This window comes from Hyla sarda, chromosome 4 (assembly GCF_029499605.1).
Source record: "Hyla sarda isolate aHylSar1 chromosome 4, aHylSar1.hap1, whole genome shotgun sequence".
NCBI lineage: Eukaryota > Metazoa > Chordata > Amphibia > Anura > Hylidae > Hyla > Hyla sarda.
Window position 1 is genome coordinate 239660201 of NC_079192.1, and position 21401 is coordinate 239681601.

At 39.4% G+C, this 21401-nt stretch overlaps 1 protein-coding gene and 1 non-coding gene across 2 annotated transcripts in view; both read left to right on the top strand.

The window, feature by feature from the left end:
• AASS (aminoadipate-semialdehyde synthase) overlaps window positions 1-21401 on the top strand; it is a 118271-nt gene that overhangs the window by 51222 nt on the left and 45648 nt on the right. The window contains exons 4-11 of the mRNA XM_056573796.1: window positions 3607-3691; window positions 4430-4497; window positions 4740-4886; window positions 6724-6802; window positions 10243-10370; window positions 10560-10708; window positions 11673-11795; window positions 11878-11989. Of these exons, the coding sequence (XP_056429771.1) occupies window positions 3607-3691; window positions 4430-4497; window positions 4740-4886; window positions 6724-6802; window positions 10243-10370; window positions 10560-10708; window positions 11673-11795; window positions 11878-11989 (891 nt within the window). The remainder of the gene's footprint in view (window positions 1-3606; window positions 3692-4429; window positions 4498-4739; window positions 4887-6723; window positions 6803-10242; window positions 10371-10559; window positions 10709-11672; window positions 11796-11877; window positions 11990-21401) is intronic.
• Window positions 4018-4211, top strand: LOC130267883 (U2 spliceosomal RNA). Its single transcript, XR_008843323.1, has one exon. It is a non-coding gene; the product is annotated as a U2 spliceosomal RNA (small nuclear RNA).

Consider the following 21401-nt stretch of genomic DNA (forward strand, 5'->3'; position numbering starts at 1 on the left):
ACATTTTTGGTAAAATGAAAAGGGGTCATTACAGAGTACAATTAGTTGGCCACAAAAAAACAAGCTCTCATAGGGCTGTTTGGATGGAAAAAGGAGAGTTAAAGTTATATTATTAATTATATTAATATTCCAGGAATAATTTTTACGCCCCTATGCTACAGGGGCTGTAAAGTTAGTGTAGTTCATAATATAATGTCTGTATACCTGTGTGTGACGGTGGTCTCGCATTTGTTCTGCGATTTTTTTTTTTTTTTTTTTTTTTTTTTTTTTTTTTTCCCCAATATTTATTTTTAAGAGCCTACAAAATTGCTCAGGTCTCAAGTTTTCCCAGGTTGCAGTGCGGTCGAGATATGACATCACTAGTCAAAAGGAGCTTGTCCTGCTTCAATGGGTGGAGAGACCAGCTGGAGGCACCCTGGTTAGAAAACGCTTTGTCTTTCAAATGGAATGCAGCTCATTTGTGTTTCAATGGGTGGGATGGCTAATGTGTGGGAGGGAGGAAAATGACCTCATACTTGCAAACAAGAAATTACGGGATTTGTAGTTTGAGAGAACAAACTCCAACAGGAAATACCGGTTCACAAAAGATAGCCACAGCTTTATGGTAATCTCGCAACACAGCCATTTAGCCCCAAGACTTTCACAGATCCTTCCTAAGCATGTCCATTACTGCCTGCCAGGTACATACTAAAATTATCTTATGGTGGATAATCCCTTTGAGTGAGGAAAAAATCTAAAATGCTAAATTGTTGGCCTGGTCCATTACTTCTTATGCCCTGCTTCCTGTGTATAAAGCTGATGCTGTTCATCAATGATCAGGCTGATGCCCAGCATTAACCCAGTAGATGCCACAATCAAAGTTGATTGCAGAATCCAGAAAAAAATTTGTGCTAGTTTATTAGGGAAGCTGATCAAGACTACTGTGGTGAAATCTCAGTCTCTTAATCAGCTGAGAGGACAGACAAAGGTGTCTTAACATGCTCTGCGGTCCGATAAACGCTCCGACTGTGCTGACATGCCCGAGGAGCCTGTAGAAGTAGAGCACCGAGAACACTGATTAATGCTGTGCTATGGCACCATTGTTCAGTGTATGTAATCAAAAGATTGTAGGCAATTGGTCCCAATGGGCACACAAAAATAGAGAGGACATTTTTTTTTTTTAAGTTGATGTGAGTAGCTCATTTCCTATTAGAAGTTTAAATTGCCCTCCTTTTCCTATATATTCTTTATTTTAAAGGAAAACCAAGCAGTACACCAGGCAGGGGAACCACCCCTCCAAAATGAACAAGTATGAAAACCTAAGTATTTAATCAAAAGCATGAACAAAGGTGAAAGGTGGGGCTAAAAGGCAAAGTAACACAAACATCTTAACAGACCCCATAAGGTAGCCCACCTAACTGAGTACAATATACTTCTGCACAGTCTAGAAGGAGATGACCACCTTGGCCAAGACATACAAACTATATAAATTGGGTATTACTTACAGAATAAAAAAGTTCACTGCGTAGAAACAAAACCACTCTTTCCCCCCCAAAACTTGCTAAATTGCGCAGTTATTTTCAGTTTTGTCCCTCAAATTATTTGCTGTAGATTTTGTGGTAAAATGAGGAAAGTCCTTACAAAATACAATTAGTAACACAAAAAACAAGTCCTCATATGTGTCTGTAGGTGAAAATTTGAAAGCGTTATGAAAGGGAGGAAAACATGAAAAAAATGAAAAATTTCTCCTAACCCCCCAAAATTTGAGAGTTTAGTGCCATTAAATAACTTAGTCAGATGGGGGAGAACCTAATTTGGAGGGAATATCAGGTGATGGGTACATTATACAGTTAGGGGGTGTGTATTAGGCATACACACCCCTCAATGTAAAACATACTCACTCCCTGTCTGTAGAATACCGCCCATCACCTTATATTCACTCCCATTATTAAAATTAGGTTCACGTCCATCTGACTGGTTTCACGAATTGTCTGACAATTTATAAACCCTCAGGAATGGATGGGCGTATCAAGACACTGTAATAATGATCAGGGCACCCTAAGCTATTCAAAGATAATGCAGTCTCATTTTTGGGGGGTTGGCCACAGAACCTCTTTAACACATAGATGACGCAGGAGTGTTAAACGACTAAGAAGCAAGCACAGGAGCTGCACTTGCTTCATAGTGATAAGTGACGGCTATTATGAGTAGCCACACACTCGCCACTAATGATGGACAGCCACGATCCTACCACCCTCTGTCATTAAATCTTTAGATGCCCTGATCAATGTCGATCACTTCATCTTAAGTATCAAGTTACAGGTGTCAGCTCAGGGAGCTCTTGGACTACCTCCCCAACCTGATCAAGTATACTACATAGGGAAGTGCCCATGCAAACATGCCAAAAAGTGCAACAAAGAAAGAAATAGAAAATACATATACAAGTCAGTGTGCGTATAGATCAATAATAGTACATGGATACATACAGTGTACAAAACCCAATCTCTGTGCCCCACCATACCTAACATGTTTTGCTTACCAACAACCTGTCCAGCCCCCAATCTCGGAGACTTGCTTCAGTGACCAGGCTCAGACTGATCCCTATGCATGTCCGGATGTATTCTGGTCTTCAGTTCCACACTTAGGTCAGTTAAAAATAGCCTTGTAATCACTTATCTGGGTATCTTACACTCAGCTCCAATGAAACCAATCCACCAGCTTAGAGATCAATCAATAAGTTTATGCAGTGTTTTTAGTGCCGGATATATTACACGGTGTCCAAATCTTATTGCAGGAGGCCTTTATTTGTTAAGCATTAATGACATCTACTCTTTAGGGCTCTAGATTCTGTAATTCTCACCAGCTTTAATACCCTAACAATTGCCACTGTTCACATCAATTTCTTCTTGGGTCCTGGTGTCTTTTTTTTTTTTTTCAAATCTTAGTCTTGGTGCTATCCACCGCTTATTTCCTCTGTACACTTTACTGCTGTAGTCCTTCCTTAATTCCTTTCTCTCACTCCCACTACTGCCCCTCTTCCAGCACCTCGTCTGTACATACCATCACTGTCCACTCTCATCAAAGACAAATGGATCTCTCATTAGAGATATAGCCCCTGTAAAAAGAAGGCTATACTAAAAAAAAAATTGAGCTGTACATACAGGTACTAGGTAGAAGCTTGATGGAGCTCAGCAACCCTGGCTGATCTCTTCATATTCTCACATAATGTTTTATTTAATTTCCATATAAAGTATTTTGTCTAGCCTAAATATATACTCTAGAATCTGTATTTAATTTTCTATACTTGAGCCTTGAACGCTGTCACTTTAGTATAATGTGCTCAGTAGCCTATAATTTAACTGAGGATACCGTGTAGAGTTGTGAATGTATTAAAGGCCTTGCATTTGATGTGACGGATCTATTTCCTATTGTTTTTCTGCTCCTCTTCTGTAATATGAGGAAGATCTTTGTTTGTATTGTTAAGCTCTACTGGCTACATTCTGTTTGTTTTTTCTGTTGAATCTGTTATTTTGTATGCTCTCTTATGGCATTTTATTTAGATTTTACATACAGTATATGCTAATTATGCATTTTTTTTTTTACTCCCCCCCCCCCCCCCCCCAAAAGGAAATTCGACTCATTGATTATGAAAAAATGGTGGATCATAGGGGAATGCGAGTTGTGGCCTTTGGACAGTGGGCTGGTGTAGCAGGTATATGTCCTAATGTGCTAGACGTTAAGTTGTTACTACTCAGATGTATAAATCGTGCATCTTACAAGGAGGTACTGTTTGAAGGCATGTATAGAATATAAATCCATTTACATACTAACAAAAGAAACCTTGGCAACCTTAATATGCAAAGTGAGTTAAAACATATAAAATACATGAAATTGAAAAGCTGTATCTATGTGTTGTCAATATTGCAGTATTTACCCCCCCCCCCCCCCCCAATTTGGGAGTTAGTTTTTAGTTACCTTTACATTTTCTATCTATAATCATGATATTTCTTGTCATGCTCAATAAGAATGGATTCAGTAGTCTCTTCTCGGCCTTTTGGCTAAGATCATGTGTAGTATCTGCTCTTATCAGTTTAATATCTGATATGTCCCCTATCTGGGGACCATATATTAAACGGATTTTTGAGAACAGGGGCCGATTTCTAAGCTTGCTTCCATTGCCCTATTATGCATTGGCCCAATATCGCAATATCTTCAGGTACAGTGCACTACCCCATTAGAAAAAAAAACATATTATAGCTATTTTAGTCATGTAAATCTAGTTAACTGTAATTGCCCTTTATCCTTATGCTCTGATTCTATATATGCATTTGTGAATGACCCCTATGTGTATAGTGTGCCATAGCACATAAAGTCAGATGCCCACTAGAAGCTGTTATAAAAAAATAAAAATAAAAAAACTTTACTGAACATGTTCTATCTATTTATGCAGGAATGATCAACATGTTGCATGGGTTGGGCCTGAGATTTCTTGCTCTGGGACACCACACTCCTTTCATGGTAAGTTGTGTGTATTGTACATGTATAGCTGCAGTTAGTAGGCTGTTTGCACATTTATTCAAATTAATTTTTGGGCCAAATTACTATGGGCAGTTGATTTTTGGCTTTTGGAAACCACATATTTAAGATTATGAACATTTGCTTTTTAGTGATTCATGCTCTTTTTATTTAATTTTTTTTTTTTTATTGTATTTCCTTCTTTTTGTCTTTGTGCTGTGTTTTAATCACGGAAATGTTTGCAGCACATAGGTATGGCTCATAACTACCGAAACAGCAGCCAAGCTGTCCAGGCTGTGAGGGATGCAGGGTATGAAATAGCTCTTGGCTTGATGCCCAAATCTATTGGACCTTTGACCTTTGTGTTTAGTGGGACAGGCAATGTTTCAAAGGTAAGGGAACCAACTTGTTATATATTTCATGAATTTGATCTAGTTACAAAATCACATTAATGCCTAGAATCCTAGCTTTCACATGATTCCAGATTTGGGAGCAGGGTGGAAAGTTCTAATTCATTGCTCTGTGTTTGTGTGACATAGTGGTATAAAGGGAAAAGCACAGGTAAGAGCAGAAACTGGTCTGTCACCTTTTTCTCTGTACAGCTTTCCAATGACCCTATACAAAAACTTTTCTTTTATCCTCCCTTTTTATCAATAATATAGAATTGCACATTTAATCACGCCCTTGGGACTTGGGTTGTCGCAACTAGTTACTTCCAGCTTTTTTGGCTTCTCTGGCCTGTTTGCCTCAGCCGAAGGCAATCTGGAAAGCCGAAAACAGCCGACGCAAAGAATTTACGCAATTTACTTAGCTCCCATTAACTTTAATAGGAGTTCCGCAAACGTAAAAGCACTGCAAGCCACGCTGTAAACCTAACCCCTGGAGTTACATAAACAGAGTAGCCCGCAGAGCTACGGCATTTGTGCAACTGCCATTAAAGTCAATGGAAGTTACACAAATTGCGTAATTGCGTAAATTTATGCATGAAAAACCGATCGTAACCAGGTGTGAGGCTGGGTTCACACTACGTTTTGTCCCATACGGGAGCGCATACGGCAGGGGGGAGCTAAAATCTCGCGCTCCCGTATGTGACCGTATGCGCTCCCGTATGCCATTCATTTCAATGAGCCGACCGGAGTGAAACGTTCGGTCCGGTCGGCTCATTTTTGCGCCGTATGCGCTTTTACAACCGGACCTAAAACTGTGGTCAACCACGGTTTTAGGTCCGGTTGTAAAAGCGCATACGGCGCAAAAATGAGCCGACCGGACCGAACGTTTCACTCCGGTCGGCTCATTGAAATGAATGGCATACGGTCACATACGGGAGCGCGAGATTTTAGCTCCCCCCTGCCGTATGCGCTCCCGTATGGGACAAAACGTAGTGTGAACCCAGCCTGAGAGACATGTCAAAAGTTTTGATCAGTCAGGGTCTTGGTGAGCGAGCAGGGTTAAGCGTGCAGCAGCACGCTTTACTCCCCAGCGCTCAGTGCTGGGGAGTAGCCTCAGCTCCCTACATTGTCTAATGATGGTGCTGGGTTACTGTAATGATTTAAGTGAATGGGATCTGCACCATAGTAACCTGACTTAATTGCTACACAATGGCCCTGATTTAGAGTGTAGTTTTTTTTGTGGGTTTCTCCACGGTATTTACTAACATTTTGCATTGTTTCCTACAGTTTGATTTATCTATTTTTGTTTGTTTTTTTACAACTAGTCTTAACTTTGGGGTTTTCCAGAGCCCAAATCCACCACATTTTCCGTGGAAACCTTAGCCCCCCTTGACGGACTCCCCCCCCCCCCCCTTACCCTTCAGGTTTTTCACATTTTTGGGGGCAATTTCTGGTGCAGACACAATTTGTGACGTAATGTGCCAAATTCTGGTGCATGCCCCAACAAAACAGTTCAGGTTTACAATCAGGGTCAATGTATGGAGCAGTTGTACTGAACAGATGGTCGGTGGTGAAGGTTGTATGGGAGCTGTGTTGCAGTAACCCGGTGCCACTACTACACAATGTACAGAGCTACAGGCTCTTGTACATTGCTTATATCCTGGCCATTGCATTCAACAGAACAACAGATATACCGTAGTTAATAAAGTTAAGATTAAATTTAGAATTAATTTGTGTCCAGTCATTTGTTTAATGTACAGGTTTTATAAAAAAACATTCTACATGTTTTCCATTTCTGGGATGTAATTTCTCCATAAGTATATTTTGTTTTGTAAATTAGGGAGCTCAAGAAATATTTAATGAACTGCCCTGCGAGTTTGTGGAACCTCATGAGCTAAAGGAAGTTTCCAAGACCGGAGGTAATGGCTTTATTTAAGAATAGCTTTGGATACTGTTTAGATGATGCTATTGGATAATTGATTTCTGACTTAAGCTTAGACAAAATACTAAAGTTATCAGTAACTTCTGCATTGTTTTATCAAAATTTACCATTTTGTTCTCTATTTTTCCTTTTGGAAAAAAAATGTAAGCATACACTTGATTAACCAATTTATGCCTTATGTACCAATGCCCATTTTTCATTACTTTTGCCCATTACTTTGTTGTGATAACTTTGGGATGCTTTAAAGTGTACCTGTCATTCAAAAAAACAAAACTCAAAAACAAACTTTTGACTTGTCATAGAGACATGTTAAAAAGATTTGATTGCTTGGGATCTCTCACTGGGAGACTGAGTAGGGAGAAAAGTGTTATAGTGTGCTTCACTCCCCGGCTCACACTGATCTCCACCCGACTTTGTTGGATGGCCCAATACACTTATAACTTAAAATTATGTGCAAAATTTGGCAATTTCCTAAATTCCAAAGTCCCTGCTTAATTCACATTAAAAATCTGTCTAATTTTATGATATCATAATTAGTTAAACTACAGCCGCCATGTCCCCTGCATTCATGTCTAGGGGAGGAGACATAACAGCTACATACTAGCAGTGGGACCCCCGTGATCAGACATCTTATCCCCTATCCTCCGGATAGGGGATAAGATGTTTTCCGTCAGAGTACCCCTTTAAAGATTAAAAGGGAACAATGTATACATAAAATCAACCCATTTGTTCATATAGCACAAAGTACATTTCTCTTTTGGTATAAATTCGAAACAATGGAAGGCTGACAGCTTCACACTCCACGCTCCCAACACCTGTGCATGGATGGGCGGCAGCGCTCCTTGCCCAAGCAGACTCTGAAAACAGAACAAGGAAGATGCCAAGCAACAGGAAGGTGGTGCAAAACAGGAGCTTATTTATTGGATCAAAACTGGATGAATACAACCATAAAAACGCAGACGCGTTTCGGATCAAGTTGGATCCTTAGTCATGGCGTGTAGAAAACGCAATAAAACCCATATTTATACATGATTTAAAAAGGTCACATGCAAGTGACGTCACAGATCTGTGAACCAGTGTTGCGGGCACATATAAGATGTGGATATCGGCACAGAAGAAACAGATGTAAGAAAACAGTCTACATATACGTAACTGGAAAGTAAGTACCAGATTTAAAAAGAACACATGCAGAAGATAGACATTAATAAGTGAGTACAGCTGTCTTGTTCCCAGAACGAAAATCCAATAGGATTCTCAATTAAGTAGTTTACATCTAAGGCCTCCTCCTCTGGTGTTCTGATTAACTAACTCTTTCAATTCCACTGATATGTAGTGTAGATACATCCCCATTTTGAATTTCTCAGAAATGTCCGGAGAGGGCAGAAATATTAAATTGTTAATTTTTGGCATCCGAAATATGCCTCCTAATCTGGACTTTCAGAGAATTGGATGTACAGCCTATGTATTGGCAACAACACTGTATACATGATGCCAAATAGATGATAGAAGTAGAGTTACAATTAATGTAGTTTATATTATAAAAAGTTTTACCTGTAGCATATGATTCAAAACCATTAGAAACTACTATATGGCAGCATGTAATACAATGTCTATGACTACATTTTCATGTACCTGGATGATGTAGCCAGGTTTTCATGGAGGATTGTTTACGGGGTTCCAAGAAAAAGCTGAGGGATAGAATGGAACCCAGAGAAGGACCTCTTCTGGAGACCATCCTAACATTCTTTTTTTTTCCTAGTTACAAAGGACTGAATCATTTTCTAATATAGGTAGATATTTCTGAAATTTTTTTTTTAATGGCAAAAAAATTGCTTACTGTATCCTGTAACAAATTTTCTGATTGTTCATGGAAACCCATTTTTTTGGATGTAGTAATGAGTGTTTCCCTTTTCAGGCATTTTACTTTCTTATATGCTCTGAATAATACCTCCTCACTATATCCTCTGTTTTAATCTATTGAACAGCTGTAAGGACTCATTCAAAAACCTGCTCATCCGAATTATTTCTGCATAAACGTATCCATTCCCCATAGGATATATTTTTTACTACATGGCTCGAATGGCACAATTTAGCCTGCAATATAGTATTCCCTGCGGTTTCTTTCCTATATGGTAAAACTGTAACAGAAGATGTTACCCCCTTGGTATTCATGGTTTCAGTACAGTCTTAGGTCAGTAGGAAATCTAAGAAAGGAATTTGATGAAAAAGTTGCAGTGAACTTCAAGTTTAACTTATTGTTATTAATATAGTCCAAATTTAAAAAAAGGTAGCCTCTTCGTCCCTCCATACCATGACAAGATCATATAGATGTTGGGAAAAAATGGGGAATATTTCACGCCCATAGAGGCTTCCCTGAGCTGAAGAAAAAATCGCCATAAAAAATTAATTGTGAGATAAAAATTCTGTGGCTCAAAGTACCTACTATGGACATCTAGATGATGGGATAACGCAATTAACAACTCTTGCCATGGTATGGAGGGATAAAGCGAGACAACATCACATTTTTTGACTAATGACCCCTATTCTAAGTCCCTCATCCAAGAGTTTTTTCAAAGCAGTTTGGTCCTGTTTGGTGGGATTGCTGGTTCATTTTCTATAAGTAGAACTATCTTCAAGAATATCCATATTTAACTTACAGTAACTGGCATTTGGGCTGCTTTCACACTATAAAAATTCATCCGTAATGAACGTCCGTCTTGAAAATCTGCCGTTAAACGGCCATTAGAAAATCCCTAACGTCCGTTAGAAAATACCATTAAAGGCTATGGGATTTTTCTAATAGCTGTTTTAACCTGTTATAGCCCATTATTAATAACTGCCATTATTTTGTGACGGGCGAATGAACGGAAGAAATAGTGCATGCACAATTTCTCCCGTTACCATCGCCCATCTTAAAATAAGTCGTTATTAATAACTGGCGATAACGGATTAAAACTGCTATTAGAAAAATCCCATAGACTATAATGGGATTTTCTAACTGACGTTAGGGATCTTCTAATGGCCGATTTTTATGATGGACGTTCATTACGGATGAATTTTTATAGTGTGAAAGCAGCCTTAGCAGTACCACCGAACCACCCTTATCTGCATTCCGAACAATCAAATCAGAATTATTTTTAATCTCTTAAAGAGCTTTCGGTTCCTCTAGGGTTAGATATTTATGTTTGTTGTGTACTGATTTTGTTATGTAGCAGAACTAAATTATTCCATGAAATAGAGTAGGAGACCTGGGAGAAAAATAGTTTTCTTGAATTTCATAGCTCTGTACTTATTTTAGCCATGATGGCTTACCCTGCCCAGCAGCAGAGGTGCCATGACTAGAGATCATACACAGTTCTTGGTGGAGTTTTGTCATGTAATTGTCTGCAACGTATGTACCTTTCATCTGTCTTTTAGATCTCAGGAAAGTGTATGGAACTGTATTAAGTCGTCATCACCACCTTGTAAGAAAAACGGATGGAGTCTATGACCCCATAGAATATGACAAGAATCCAGAACTTTACACATCAAGGTTTAATACTGATGTAAGTTTTAAAGATATATTGTACATGTTACCGGATGTCGTCTTTACTCAACAACTAAACCTCCATCTATAAACATTTTTATGTGTACATTCTATGATGTGTATTTTTATTTATTTCTCTTACAATTAGATCTTATTTATTGCTCATTCTGTGTGATGTGGCTTCCATTCTTATTCTTTTTCCAAACAGATTGCACCGTACACAACTTGCTTGATTAATGGAATATATTGGGATCCACATACTCCCCGTCTGCTCAGCAGACAGGATGCTCAAAGGCTTTTAGCGCCTGTTAAGTCTACTGCAGTTGTAACAGAAGGATGCCCAGAACTACCACACAAGTAGGCATCACTCCTTCACCATCATGTGAATTTACCTTTTTTGATGAAAGGATGTCCTATATAGATCATTAGTTATAATCTATTGTAAATCACACTCTGCAATTGATTGTTCTGTAACAAAGATAAGGGCAAAAGAATATTGTCTGTGCCATAGACTGTATTAAAGGGATTGTCCCATCAAGGCACTGCCCTCTCTATAAACAGCTGCCCTTGTGATCGATGGATCACTGGTGTTCATGCTCATGTAAACCTGGCTGATCAGCTCTTATCGATGGGGGAAGCTTTATTCATCTCTGCTTATTTTCTGACTTACAGTTTCTAACATAGAGAGCCTTGGTACATAAGAGAGGGAGCTAATAGTTAGCATTTCTCTGCCCTGGCTCCTAGAGGAGGCCCCGCCCTCTGTAATGTGCATATTATCCAATAGGGTAGTGGCTGCCTTGATTGCGCATGCCCTTTTAAAATAATCAAAACAATGAATGAAAATATTTATATTTAAATATGCTTTTATTTCTTTTGTTTTAAATACTAAAAGGATGGTAGTTTTTACTTCAAGTTCATGGTGGCAAATTCTCCTATAGGAATAGTAGTTACTGTAACAATTTTGGAGACTAAACTGAAATTTAGACAAAATTATAAAAGTTTTTATAGATTTTGTTCTTAAAATTTTTAGACTTTGTGTATATTATAACTAGTGGTATTTGTATTTATGGGCGGTGACCTACCCTTCGGGTTAGTAGATTAGTAGGTAATTTGTTCCTGACTAGAAGTAGTTATTTCTTCATACCTATGACCTCGCCTGCAGGAGTTCATCACCTTCATGCATAAACTTTGTGAGGTACTTCCCTGCAGGTCTTCTTCCTTGTGGTCTCACTTTAGTAGGCCACACACCACCAGCCTATTCTATAAATAGTGTCAATCAGGCACACATACATGACACGTGACACTTGTTTTATTCTTTCAGACTTTTAGCCATTGGTGATATCTCTGCAGACACTGGGGGATCCATAGAATTCATGACTGAATGTACAACAATTGATACACCATTTTGCATGTATGATGCTGACCAGCATATCATCCATGACAGGTAAACCAATTAATTCTTTATTTTCACATATAAAACAATGAACTGTTTAATTTGTGGAATAAACCTGTCTGTTCTATTTTAGTGTTGAAGGAAATGGGATTCTGATGTGCTCCATTGATAATTTGCCTGCCCAGCTTCCAATTGAAGCTACTGAATATTTTGGAGACCTGTTGTTTCCATACATTGAGGAGATTGTAAGTGATTGGAGAATGTAGGTTGTTGTTGTTGGTTTTTTATTTATTTATTTATTTACCCCCTCTTCTGGGTCCTTTTTAAAGAATCTGATGTAAGCTCCTTAACCAGATAACGACCATGGACGAGTATAGACGTCCAAGTTGGCGGCCGTTCCCGCACCTGGACGTCTATACTCGTCCATTATTCCCGTGGGTGCTGCCCAGTGCACCCACGAGATCACGGCAGGGACTCGGCTGTATCACACAGCCGGGACCCTGCTGCACTGCCAGGACCGAAGTAAACTTCGGTCCCGGCAGTTTTAACCCTTACAGCCGCGGTCGGAAGTGACCGCGAGCTGTAAGTGTTATGACAGAGGGAGGGAGCTCCCTCTCTCTCCTCTGCAGCACCCTGCATCGCGATCGCGGGGTGCTGTGTGTAATACGCGGCTGGCCGGGGCCTGCCGCACTGCCGGGAGTGAAGTTCACTTCACTCCCGACAGTTTAACCCCTACAGCTGCGGTCAGAAGTGACCGCGCGCTGTAAGGAGTTCTGACAGAGGGAGGGGGCTCCCTCTGTCTCTCCTGCAGCACCCCGCATCGCGATCGCGGGGTGCTGCTGCATACCTGGGCTGCCGGGGGTCCTACAAAGACCCCCAGGTCTGCCCTGAGTATTGCCTGAGAGGCACGTCCTAATATGCTGCCTGCTAGTGAAAACTGGCAGGCAGCATATAACTGTAATGCTTTGGAATACTAAGTATTCCAAAGCATTAAAAAGTGTAAAAATAAATAAATAAAATAAAAGTGTAAAAATAAATAAAAATGTAATAAAAGTGTAAAAAATAAAAATATATTAAAAATACATTTATTAAATGAATCTAATAAAAAAAAAAATGCATAATGTGTAGGATCGCATTGGCGGACATCCGCAGCATGTAATATGCTGCGGATGTCCACCATGTGATCCTACACATTATGCAGCAGTCACGGTAATGAGCTCGCTGCTGCGGCTGGGTAGCTTTGTGTGTCCACTCATAGCGGCGGATTTCCCGCCCTCAGTCATGAGCGGACACACTGAGCTACCCAGCCGCAGCAGTGATGGATATATTCGCCATGAGCGGGTGCTTATTCCTACAACATGGCGGATATATCCATCAGGAGCCTTAACTGTCACAGACAGACGCGTTATACTGCCAGCCGACCAAGGACTAATCAGAGAGGTCCCTGGTCCAGCCAATAACTTGTAGGGGTGCGGTATATAAATGGGGTCACTTGTGGGGGTGGGGGTACTGTTCTGCCCTGAAAGCCAAATGGCGCTCCTCTCCTTCTGAGTCCTACCACGCGGCCAAGGAACCATATATGGCCAAAGCGGGGGTATTTCCGAACATGGGAGAAGCAGCTAAATAAAATATAGGGTGCATTTCTTTCAATATCAGAAGTGATGTACAAAAAATATGTCCCACAAATGATGCATTTGTGAAAAATTGCAAATTTCGAATTTTTAACACTGACTTGTAATAATTCCTGCCAAAAAACTATGGTGTTAAAATACTCACTGTACCCCCTAGCGAATACCTTGAGGGGTCTAGTTTTTAAAATGGGGTCATTTGGGTGGATGTTCCTATGTTCTACTACCTTTTAATTTCTGCAAACCTTGCATAGCACATAAAAAAAGATGTACTTTTCAAATTTTCTAAATTTCAAGTTAAATTGTTAGGCTTCTAATTAATTTTAAATGTTAATTAAAAAAAAAATGATGTCAAAATAAAGTAGACATCTGAAAGTATAAGTTTCATAAACTATTTGGTCAGTAAGTATAAATATATGCAACCTATTAGTGTTAAAATAGCAAAAAATCGTAATTTTTGGTAAAAATTTCATGATTTTTTGCATTGTAAAAAAAAAAAAAACTACAAATGATATCGGCTTACTTTTACTATGTACATGAAGGACAACTTGTGACAAAAAAACAATGTCAGAATTATCGTGATTGGCAAAACGTTACCAGAGTTATTCTCTAATAAAGGCAGACATCCCCGATTTGAAAAAACAGGCCTGGTCTTTTAGGGGCGTACAGGTTTATTTGCATTGGTCCTTAAGGGGTTAAACAAATTAAAGTAACTGGTTATTCAGGAGATCATCATTGCAAAAGAGGTTATGCATTTCCCAGGAACAGCTAATTGGAAAGCTGTGAATATCTACCTGCAGAATTTGCAGTTTTATAGGTCTTTTTATTTGGGGTTTGAGGAATAGAAGTGCTTGTTTCTATGTCATCTTCATGTGACAGTCCTTCCAAGAGAAGTATTTGATGCATTAAGAAGGAAGGCATGCCAACATTTCATGTATATAAAATAAATGAGAGCTGCGGCCCTGGAGTTACCTTACAAGTAATACTACTGTAGCTTTTTTCTTCTCTTTTGTTTTTTAAATGGCAGCTGTTATATGGATGTTTTGTTCTTTTCTGTTACATAACTCTTTAAATGCCAAGTTGTATAGAAATGAATACACTGTAGCAAATTAAGAATGTGAACCATTTTATAGCTTTTTTTTAATTTATTTTTTAACTTATTTAATTTTCAATTTAATGTTTTACAACCGACAATAATATATCACAAATGTATTCCATACATAATTAATCCTTTCTCAACCTCCATCCTAAGCTATCCAGAGGGAGGGGGGCTAATCAACAAAGGAAGAAAAGCCAAGTTACCATTTGTCCCACATTAATTGAATGTACTTAGCCTTTCTTTTTGACAGATTATCATCCATAGTTTAAAATGTCTGTACCGTGTCAACTTAATGTATCCAGGCCTTCACCCTTGGTTGTTTTTCAGATAACCACACACGCAACACCAATATCTTAGCAATTTAATTAATAGTTTATCATTTATCCCTTTACAGACCTTAGTAAATAGAATAGACTGTTCAAAATTCAAAAACCGTGTCTCAGGAAATATGTTTTTCTTCTTTAGAATTAACATAATCTCTTGCCAATAAGTTTTTAATAAGTGGCAATTCCAAATAGTATGAATAAAATCTGCTTCATCTATTTTATATCGAGGGCAGCTCGAAGAATTCCAGCATTTAAAACTGTATAAGTAATAAAGATTATGGAAACACTTAAAGGGGTACTCCGGTGCTTACACATCTTATCCCTTATCCAAAGGATAGGGGATAAGATGCCTGATTGCGGGAGTCCCGCAGCTGGGGACGCCCGCGATCATGCACGCGTCACCCCGTTTGTAATCAGTGCCCGGAGCGTGTTCGCTCCGGGTCTGATTACGCTCGACCGCAGAGCCGACGGCGTGTGACATCACGCCCCCGTGTGATGTCACGCTCCGCCCCTCAATGCAAGCCTACGGGAGGGGGCGTGATACCTATTACGCCTCTTCGCGTAGGCTTGCATTGAGGGGCGGAGTGTGACGTCACACGGGGGCGGGGGCGTGATGTCACACGCTGCCGGCTCTGCGGTCGAGCGTAACCATTCTTTTCTTTTTAGTCCCGCTCGTTCAGTATTCAACCACTCAAAACACAGATTTTCAACAATTTTGTATAATTTTTTATTCTGGGTATATCTGTCTGCTTGCTTAATTTGTAGTACGCACAACATGTGTTCCACTCCTATGTTATATTCTTTCCTAATCTCGTTTAAATTCCTCAGTTCCCCATCTTCAAATAATTGAGATATAAACATAACTCCCTTCTTTTCCCAAAATCCCACGTGACCTATTTTATTAAATTCTCATTATTCCATAACAATGTGAAGGGAAAACTCCCTTTAATTTTGAAAAAAATCCTTAAAGGGGTTATCCACCATAAGGGGATTTTAGTATGGACATGCTTAGGAAGGATCTGCGCTTGTCTTGGGGCTAAATGAAAATGTCATGAGATTACCATAACACTGTGGCTAGCTTTTTGTGAACTGGTATTTCCTGTTTGACTTTTCTCTTTTTGACTACAAATCCCATAATTCCATTTCCCTCCCCTCCCAACCATCAGCCACCCCACCCATTGAAACATAAATGAGCTGCATCCATCAAAAGACCTGTTATTTTCAATCAGGGTGCCTCCATCTGTTGCATTAGTTGGCTACAGATGGTCTCTACCAAGCGATCTCTCCACCCATTGAAGCAGACAGGCTCCCTGTCATCAGCTGACTAGTGAGGTCAGGTCTCGGCCACATTGCAACCTGGGAAAAATCCGAGACAACAGTCATTTTGTATGCTGTTAAAAATAAATAGTGGGGGGGGGGGGGAATCACATAAGAATTGTGAGAAAACCGTCACACACAGGTACAGACACCATATTATGAACTACACTAACTTTACAGCCCCTGTAGCATAGTCAAATAAAAAAAAATCCTGGAATACCCCTTAACCTCTTAAGGACCCATGACGTACCGGTACGTCATGAGTCCGTTCCCGTTCTGTAACGCGGGGCCATGGCTAATAGTGCGCAGCACTGATCGCGGTGCCGCACGCTATTAACCCTAACCCTAAAGTTGAAGTAAAACCATGCCGGTTAGCTCAGGGAGCTGTTCGGTATAGCCGTGGCGAAATCGTGGCATCACGAACAGCTTACATGACAGCCGAAGGGTCCCTACCTGCCTCCATGCTGTCCGATCGCCGAATGACTGCTCATTGCCTGAGATCCAGGCATGAGCAGTCAAGCGGCAGAATCATCGATCAGTGGTTTCTTATGAGAAACCATTGATCAATATAAAAGATCAGTGTGTGCAGTGTTATAGCCCCTATGGGGGCAATACCATTGAAAAAAAAAGTGAATATAGATAATTTAACACCTTCCCTAATAAAAGTTTGAATCACCCCCCTTTTCCCATTAAAAAAAACAAAAACTGTATAAATAAAATAAACATATGTGGTATCGCCGCTTGCGGAAATGTCCGAATTATAAAAATATATAATTAATTAAACCGCACGGTCAATGGCGTACGCGCAAAAAAAATTCCAAAGTCCAAAATAGTGTATTTTTGGTCACTTTTTATATCCTGAAATAACAATATCAAGATCAATAAGTCCTATCAATGCAATGCCCCATAAGCGGAGAAATAAAAAAGTTATAGGGGTCAGAAGATGGCAATTTTAAACATATACATTTTCCTGCATGTAGTTATGATTTTTTCCAGAAGTACGGCAAAATCAAATCTATATAAGTAGGGTATCATTTTAATCGTATGGACCTACAGAATAAAGAGGGTGTCATTTTTACCGAAAAATGTACCTTGTAGAAACTGAAGCCCCCAAAAGTTACAAAATGGCGTGTTTTTTTTTCAATTTTGTCTCTCAATGATTTTTTTTTTTCCGTTTCGCTGTAGATTTTTGGGTAAAATACCTGACGTCATTACAAAGTAGAATTGGTGGTGCAAAAAATAAGCCATCATATAGATTTTTAGGTGCAAAATTGAAAGAGTTATGATTTTTTAAAGGTAAGGAGGAAAAATGAAAATGGAAAAACCCTGGGTCCTTAAGGGGTTAACCACTCCCATGTTTTGGAAAGAACTTTTGCATAAGTGAATGAAACGATGGGTTTGCAAATCTGGGAGGCCCCATTCAAGCAAAGTGAACATATTTAAAGTTTTGTGAGGTGCAGTATCTAAACAATATTTAATCAGTGGTGATTCCCTATTAAGTTATGCAAATCAACCCTCCTAGAAATGTAATATAATTAAAAGTTAGGGAGACCCATGCCCCCATCCTTTACATGAAAACTCATAATTACATACTTCAACCTAACCCTTTTCCTCCCCCATATGAATTTTCCAAGTATAATTTCTAATTTCCAGAACCAAGTTAGTGATCCATACAGGTGCCGCATTAAAAAACAAAACAAAAACAGAAGTTGAGGTAAGAAAATCATTTTAATGAGGGACATTCTGTCCCCCATAGATAACGGTATTTTTAACTGTGGGTTAAGTTTCAGGTTTGTAAGGTTTCAGGTTATTTTCAATATAGTCTCCTGGGTTTGAGGACAGATTAATACCTAAGTATGTGATGAATTCCTTCTCCTTCACTTTTTGAAGGGGGAATTAATTCTCGGTCATTGTAAAATCTAAGGGTAATAAATAAAATTTTGACCAATTAATTCGAAGGACCGATATTTTATCAAATTCTTCAATAATGGACATGGTTCTGGGTATTGCTTTTTTAGGGTTCTTAAGAAAGAGTAATATGTCATCGGCATACAAGACTATTTTGTCTGCCTGCCCACCTAGACCAAATCCTTCAATTACATTATCTCTCCTTTATTGCTTCTGCTAGCGGCTCCACATATAGGGCAAAAAGCAGAGGAGACAGGGGACCTCCCTGTCTCATGCCTCTTGATAAATTAAACTGATCCGATGGAGATCCAACTATCATAAATGTCGCCCTTGGCTGGCTATACAAAGTTTTAACAAATTTAATGTAGCATTCTCCAAAACCAAATTTTTCCATAACTTTCCAGAGGAAACCCCATTCCACCATGCCAAACGCCTTTGTGGCGTCCAAGGACAGGATGGAATGGGGTCTCCCTCCCCTTACTTACAGTGCAGCAAAAGTTCTCTCTATATTTGTATAGATAGATCTCCCTGAAATAAATCCTGTTTTGGTCCTTGTTGATTAAATTCTTGATAACCCCACTAAGTCTAGCTGTAAGAATCTTGGAGACCAACTTAGTATCTGCATTATGTAATGATATGGGTCTATAAGATTCAATTAAAACTGGATCCTTTCCCTTTTTCGGTATGAGAATTACCGGTATGTTAGCTTCCATCAATGATTTTAGAAGAATGGTTGTTTCCATCGATTCCAATATTACCTCACAAAGGAGAGGAGCCAGTACATTCATGTATCTTTTATAGAACTCAAATGGAAGGCCGTCTGGCCCCGGAGGTGAATTAATAGGGGAGTTTTTAATCATTTCCAGAACCTCATTCAAAAAGATTTCTTTGTCTAACCGCTGCTGTTTGAGAGATCTTATGCTGCTCAGTTTTTAAGAAAAAGGAATCAAATACTGCTTGGTCGTTTAATTGAGCTTTACTATACAATCTAGAAAAACGAAACAAATTGTTGATTGATCTCTGCCATATTTGTTGTAATTTTATTATTTTGATGTTTTAATTTTTCAATCCACACCTGTTTAGTGTTATTATTGACCAATAATACTAACATTTTAGATGGTTTACCATCTTTTATAAACACTTTTTGGCCCTTAATAAAACGTATATTTTGCGCCTTTTCTTGTATAAATTTCTTGTAGTTAATTCTTTTTGTGCCTTTTTGACTGCATCAAAGTCTACCCCTTGACTTTCTCCTCAAGATTACAAACCTTTTTTTAAACTCCTCCTTTTGCAACCTAAAATTTATTTTTGAATGAATTTCTTTCAACAAGATTCCCCTAAGGAATGCTTTAACTCCTTCAGGAGGAAGGGCGTACCTGTACCTGTAAAAATTCCAAAGTCCAAAATAGCGTGTTTTTGGTCACTTTTTATATAATGAAAAAATGAATAAGAAGCGATCAAAAAGTCCGATCAATACAAATATGGTACCGATAAAAACTTCAGAACACGGCGAAAAAAAGGAGGCCTCATACCGGCCCGTACGCGGAAAATTTAAAAAGTTTTAGGGGTTAGAATGAGAATCTTTAACATATAAATTTTCCTGCTTGTAGTTATGATTTTTTTCCGAAGTACAACAATATCCAACCTATATAAGTAGGGTATCATTTTAACCGTATGGACCTACAGAATAAAGATAAGGTGTTATTTTTACCGAACAAGCGGAAGCCCCCAAAATTTACGAAATGAAATTTTTTCTTCAATTTTGTCGCACAATGATTTTTTTTCCCATTCCGCCATGGATTTTTGGGTAAAATTACTAATGTCACTGGAAAGTAGAATTGGTGGCACAAAAAATAAGCCATCATATTGAATTTTATGTGCAAAATTGAAAGCGTTATGATTTTTAGAATGTGATGAGGAAAAAATGAAAATGCAAAAACTGAAAAACCCTGCATCCTTAAGGGGTTAAGGGTGTCCCATATGATTTGAAGATTGGCCTAAACTCTGTTTCTCTCCCAAAAACTAAGAATTTCTGAAACAATAAATTCATCTTTATCAATCATGAGCAGCCAGTAATGGCTTAATTTCATTCTACGTCATTTCACTATACCTGACTGGTCAAAATTAAGTTCCACTACTACATCAACTTAGGACCATACATAATTTTTTTTTACAAAAGAGGATAGCTAAACGATTACAAGACAAAAGTCTATATGAGAAGCCGCCTCAAAAGTTGCGGAAAACCTTCAGTTAGGTTCTGTTACTTAGCTCGGCATTTTCCAACCAGTGTGCCTCCAGCTGTTGCAAAACTACAACTCCCAGCATGTACTGATCGCCAAAGGGCATGCTGGGAGATATAGTTATGCAACAGCTTGAGGTACGCAACTACAACTCCCAGCATGGTGAGACAGCCGTTTGCTGTTCGTGCATGCTGGGAGTTGTAGTTTTGCAAGATTTAGAGGGCCACAGTTTAGAAACCACCACACAGTGATCTCCAAACTGTAGCCCTCCAACTGTTGCAAAACTACAAATCCCAGCATGCCCAAAAAGCAAATAGCTGTCTGAGCATGCTGGGAGTTGTAGTTTTGTCTCCAAACGATAGCCCTCCAGATGTTGCCAGGCAACTCACCGGCTTCCATAGTCTGCAGCACGCCGCACCAGGGAGAGGATCGCCGCCAATCGCCGCTGGTAAGGGATCGCCGCCTTCGGTCACACTACAGTTCCCCCGTTCTATCCTAACTACCGTGGGTGGGCAGAAAGGGGGAACTGAACTTTAACCCCCCGCCCCCGATCTGCTATTGGTCAGTCGCTTCTGACTGACCATTAGCAGGGATAGGAGGGGTGGCACCCCTGCCACCTCACTCCTTTCCCTTCAGGGGGATCGGTGGTGTCTTGGACACCCCTGATCCCCCTTATTTTCCGGGTCACCGGAGACCCGTAGGACCTGGAATCGCCGCAGATCACTGGCCTGAATTGACTGGCGATTTGGGACGATCGCCGACATGGCGATGTGCCAGGATGCCTGCTAGCGGCGGGGACCGGAATTCCCACAGGCGTACATGTACGTCCTGCGTCCTGAAGAGGTTATATGTGTATATATAGCTGACTAGAAAAGCCACAGGGCCCTTGTGGCTTACTTCAAGCTATATGATGACATGTATAAGCAAGTTATAAAATACAATGAAGCATAAAAATAGTAGAATACGTTATATTGAGGACTGCTGCTGAATTAAAATGTGATTCTCATAAAACTATATAGTATTTAAGCAGTAGTCTATAATTTGAGCAAAAAATTTTCAAATGTCCAGTAATCCGGCAAAAAGACCTGCAGATGCTTTTAATCCGGCAAAACTGTCTTTTAAAAGTAATGAAATAATGT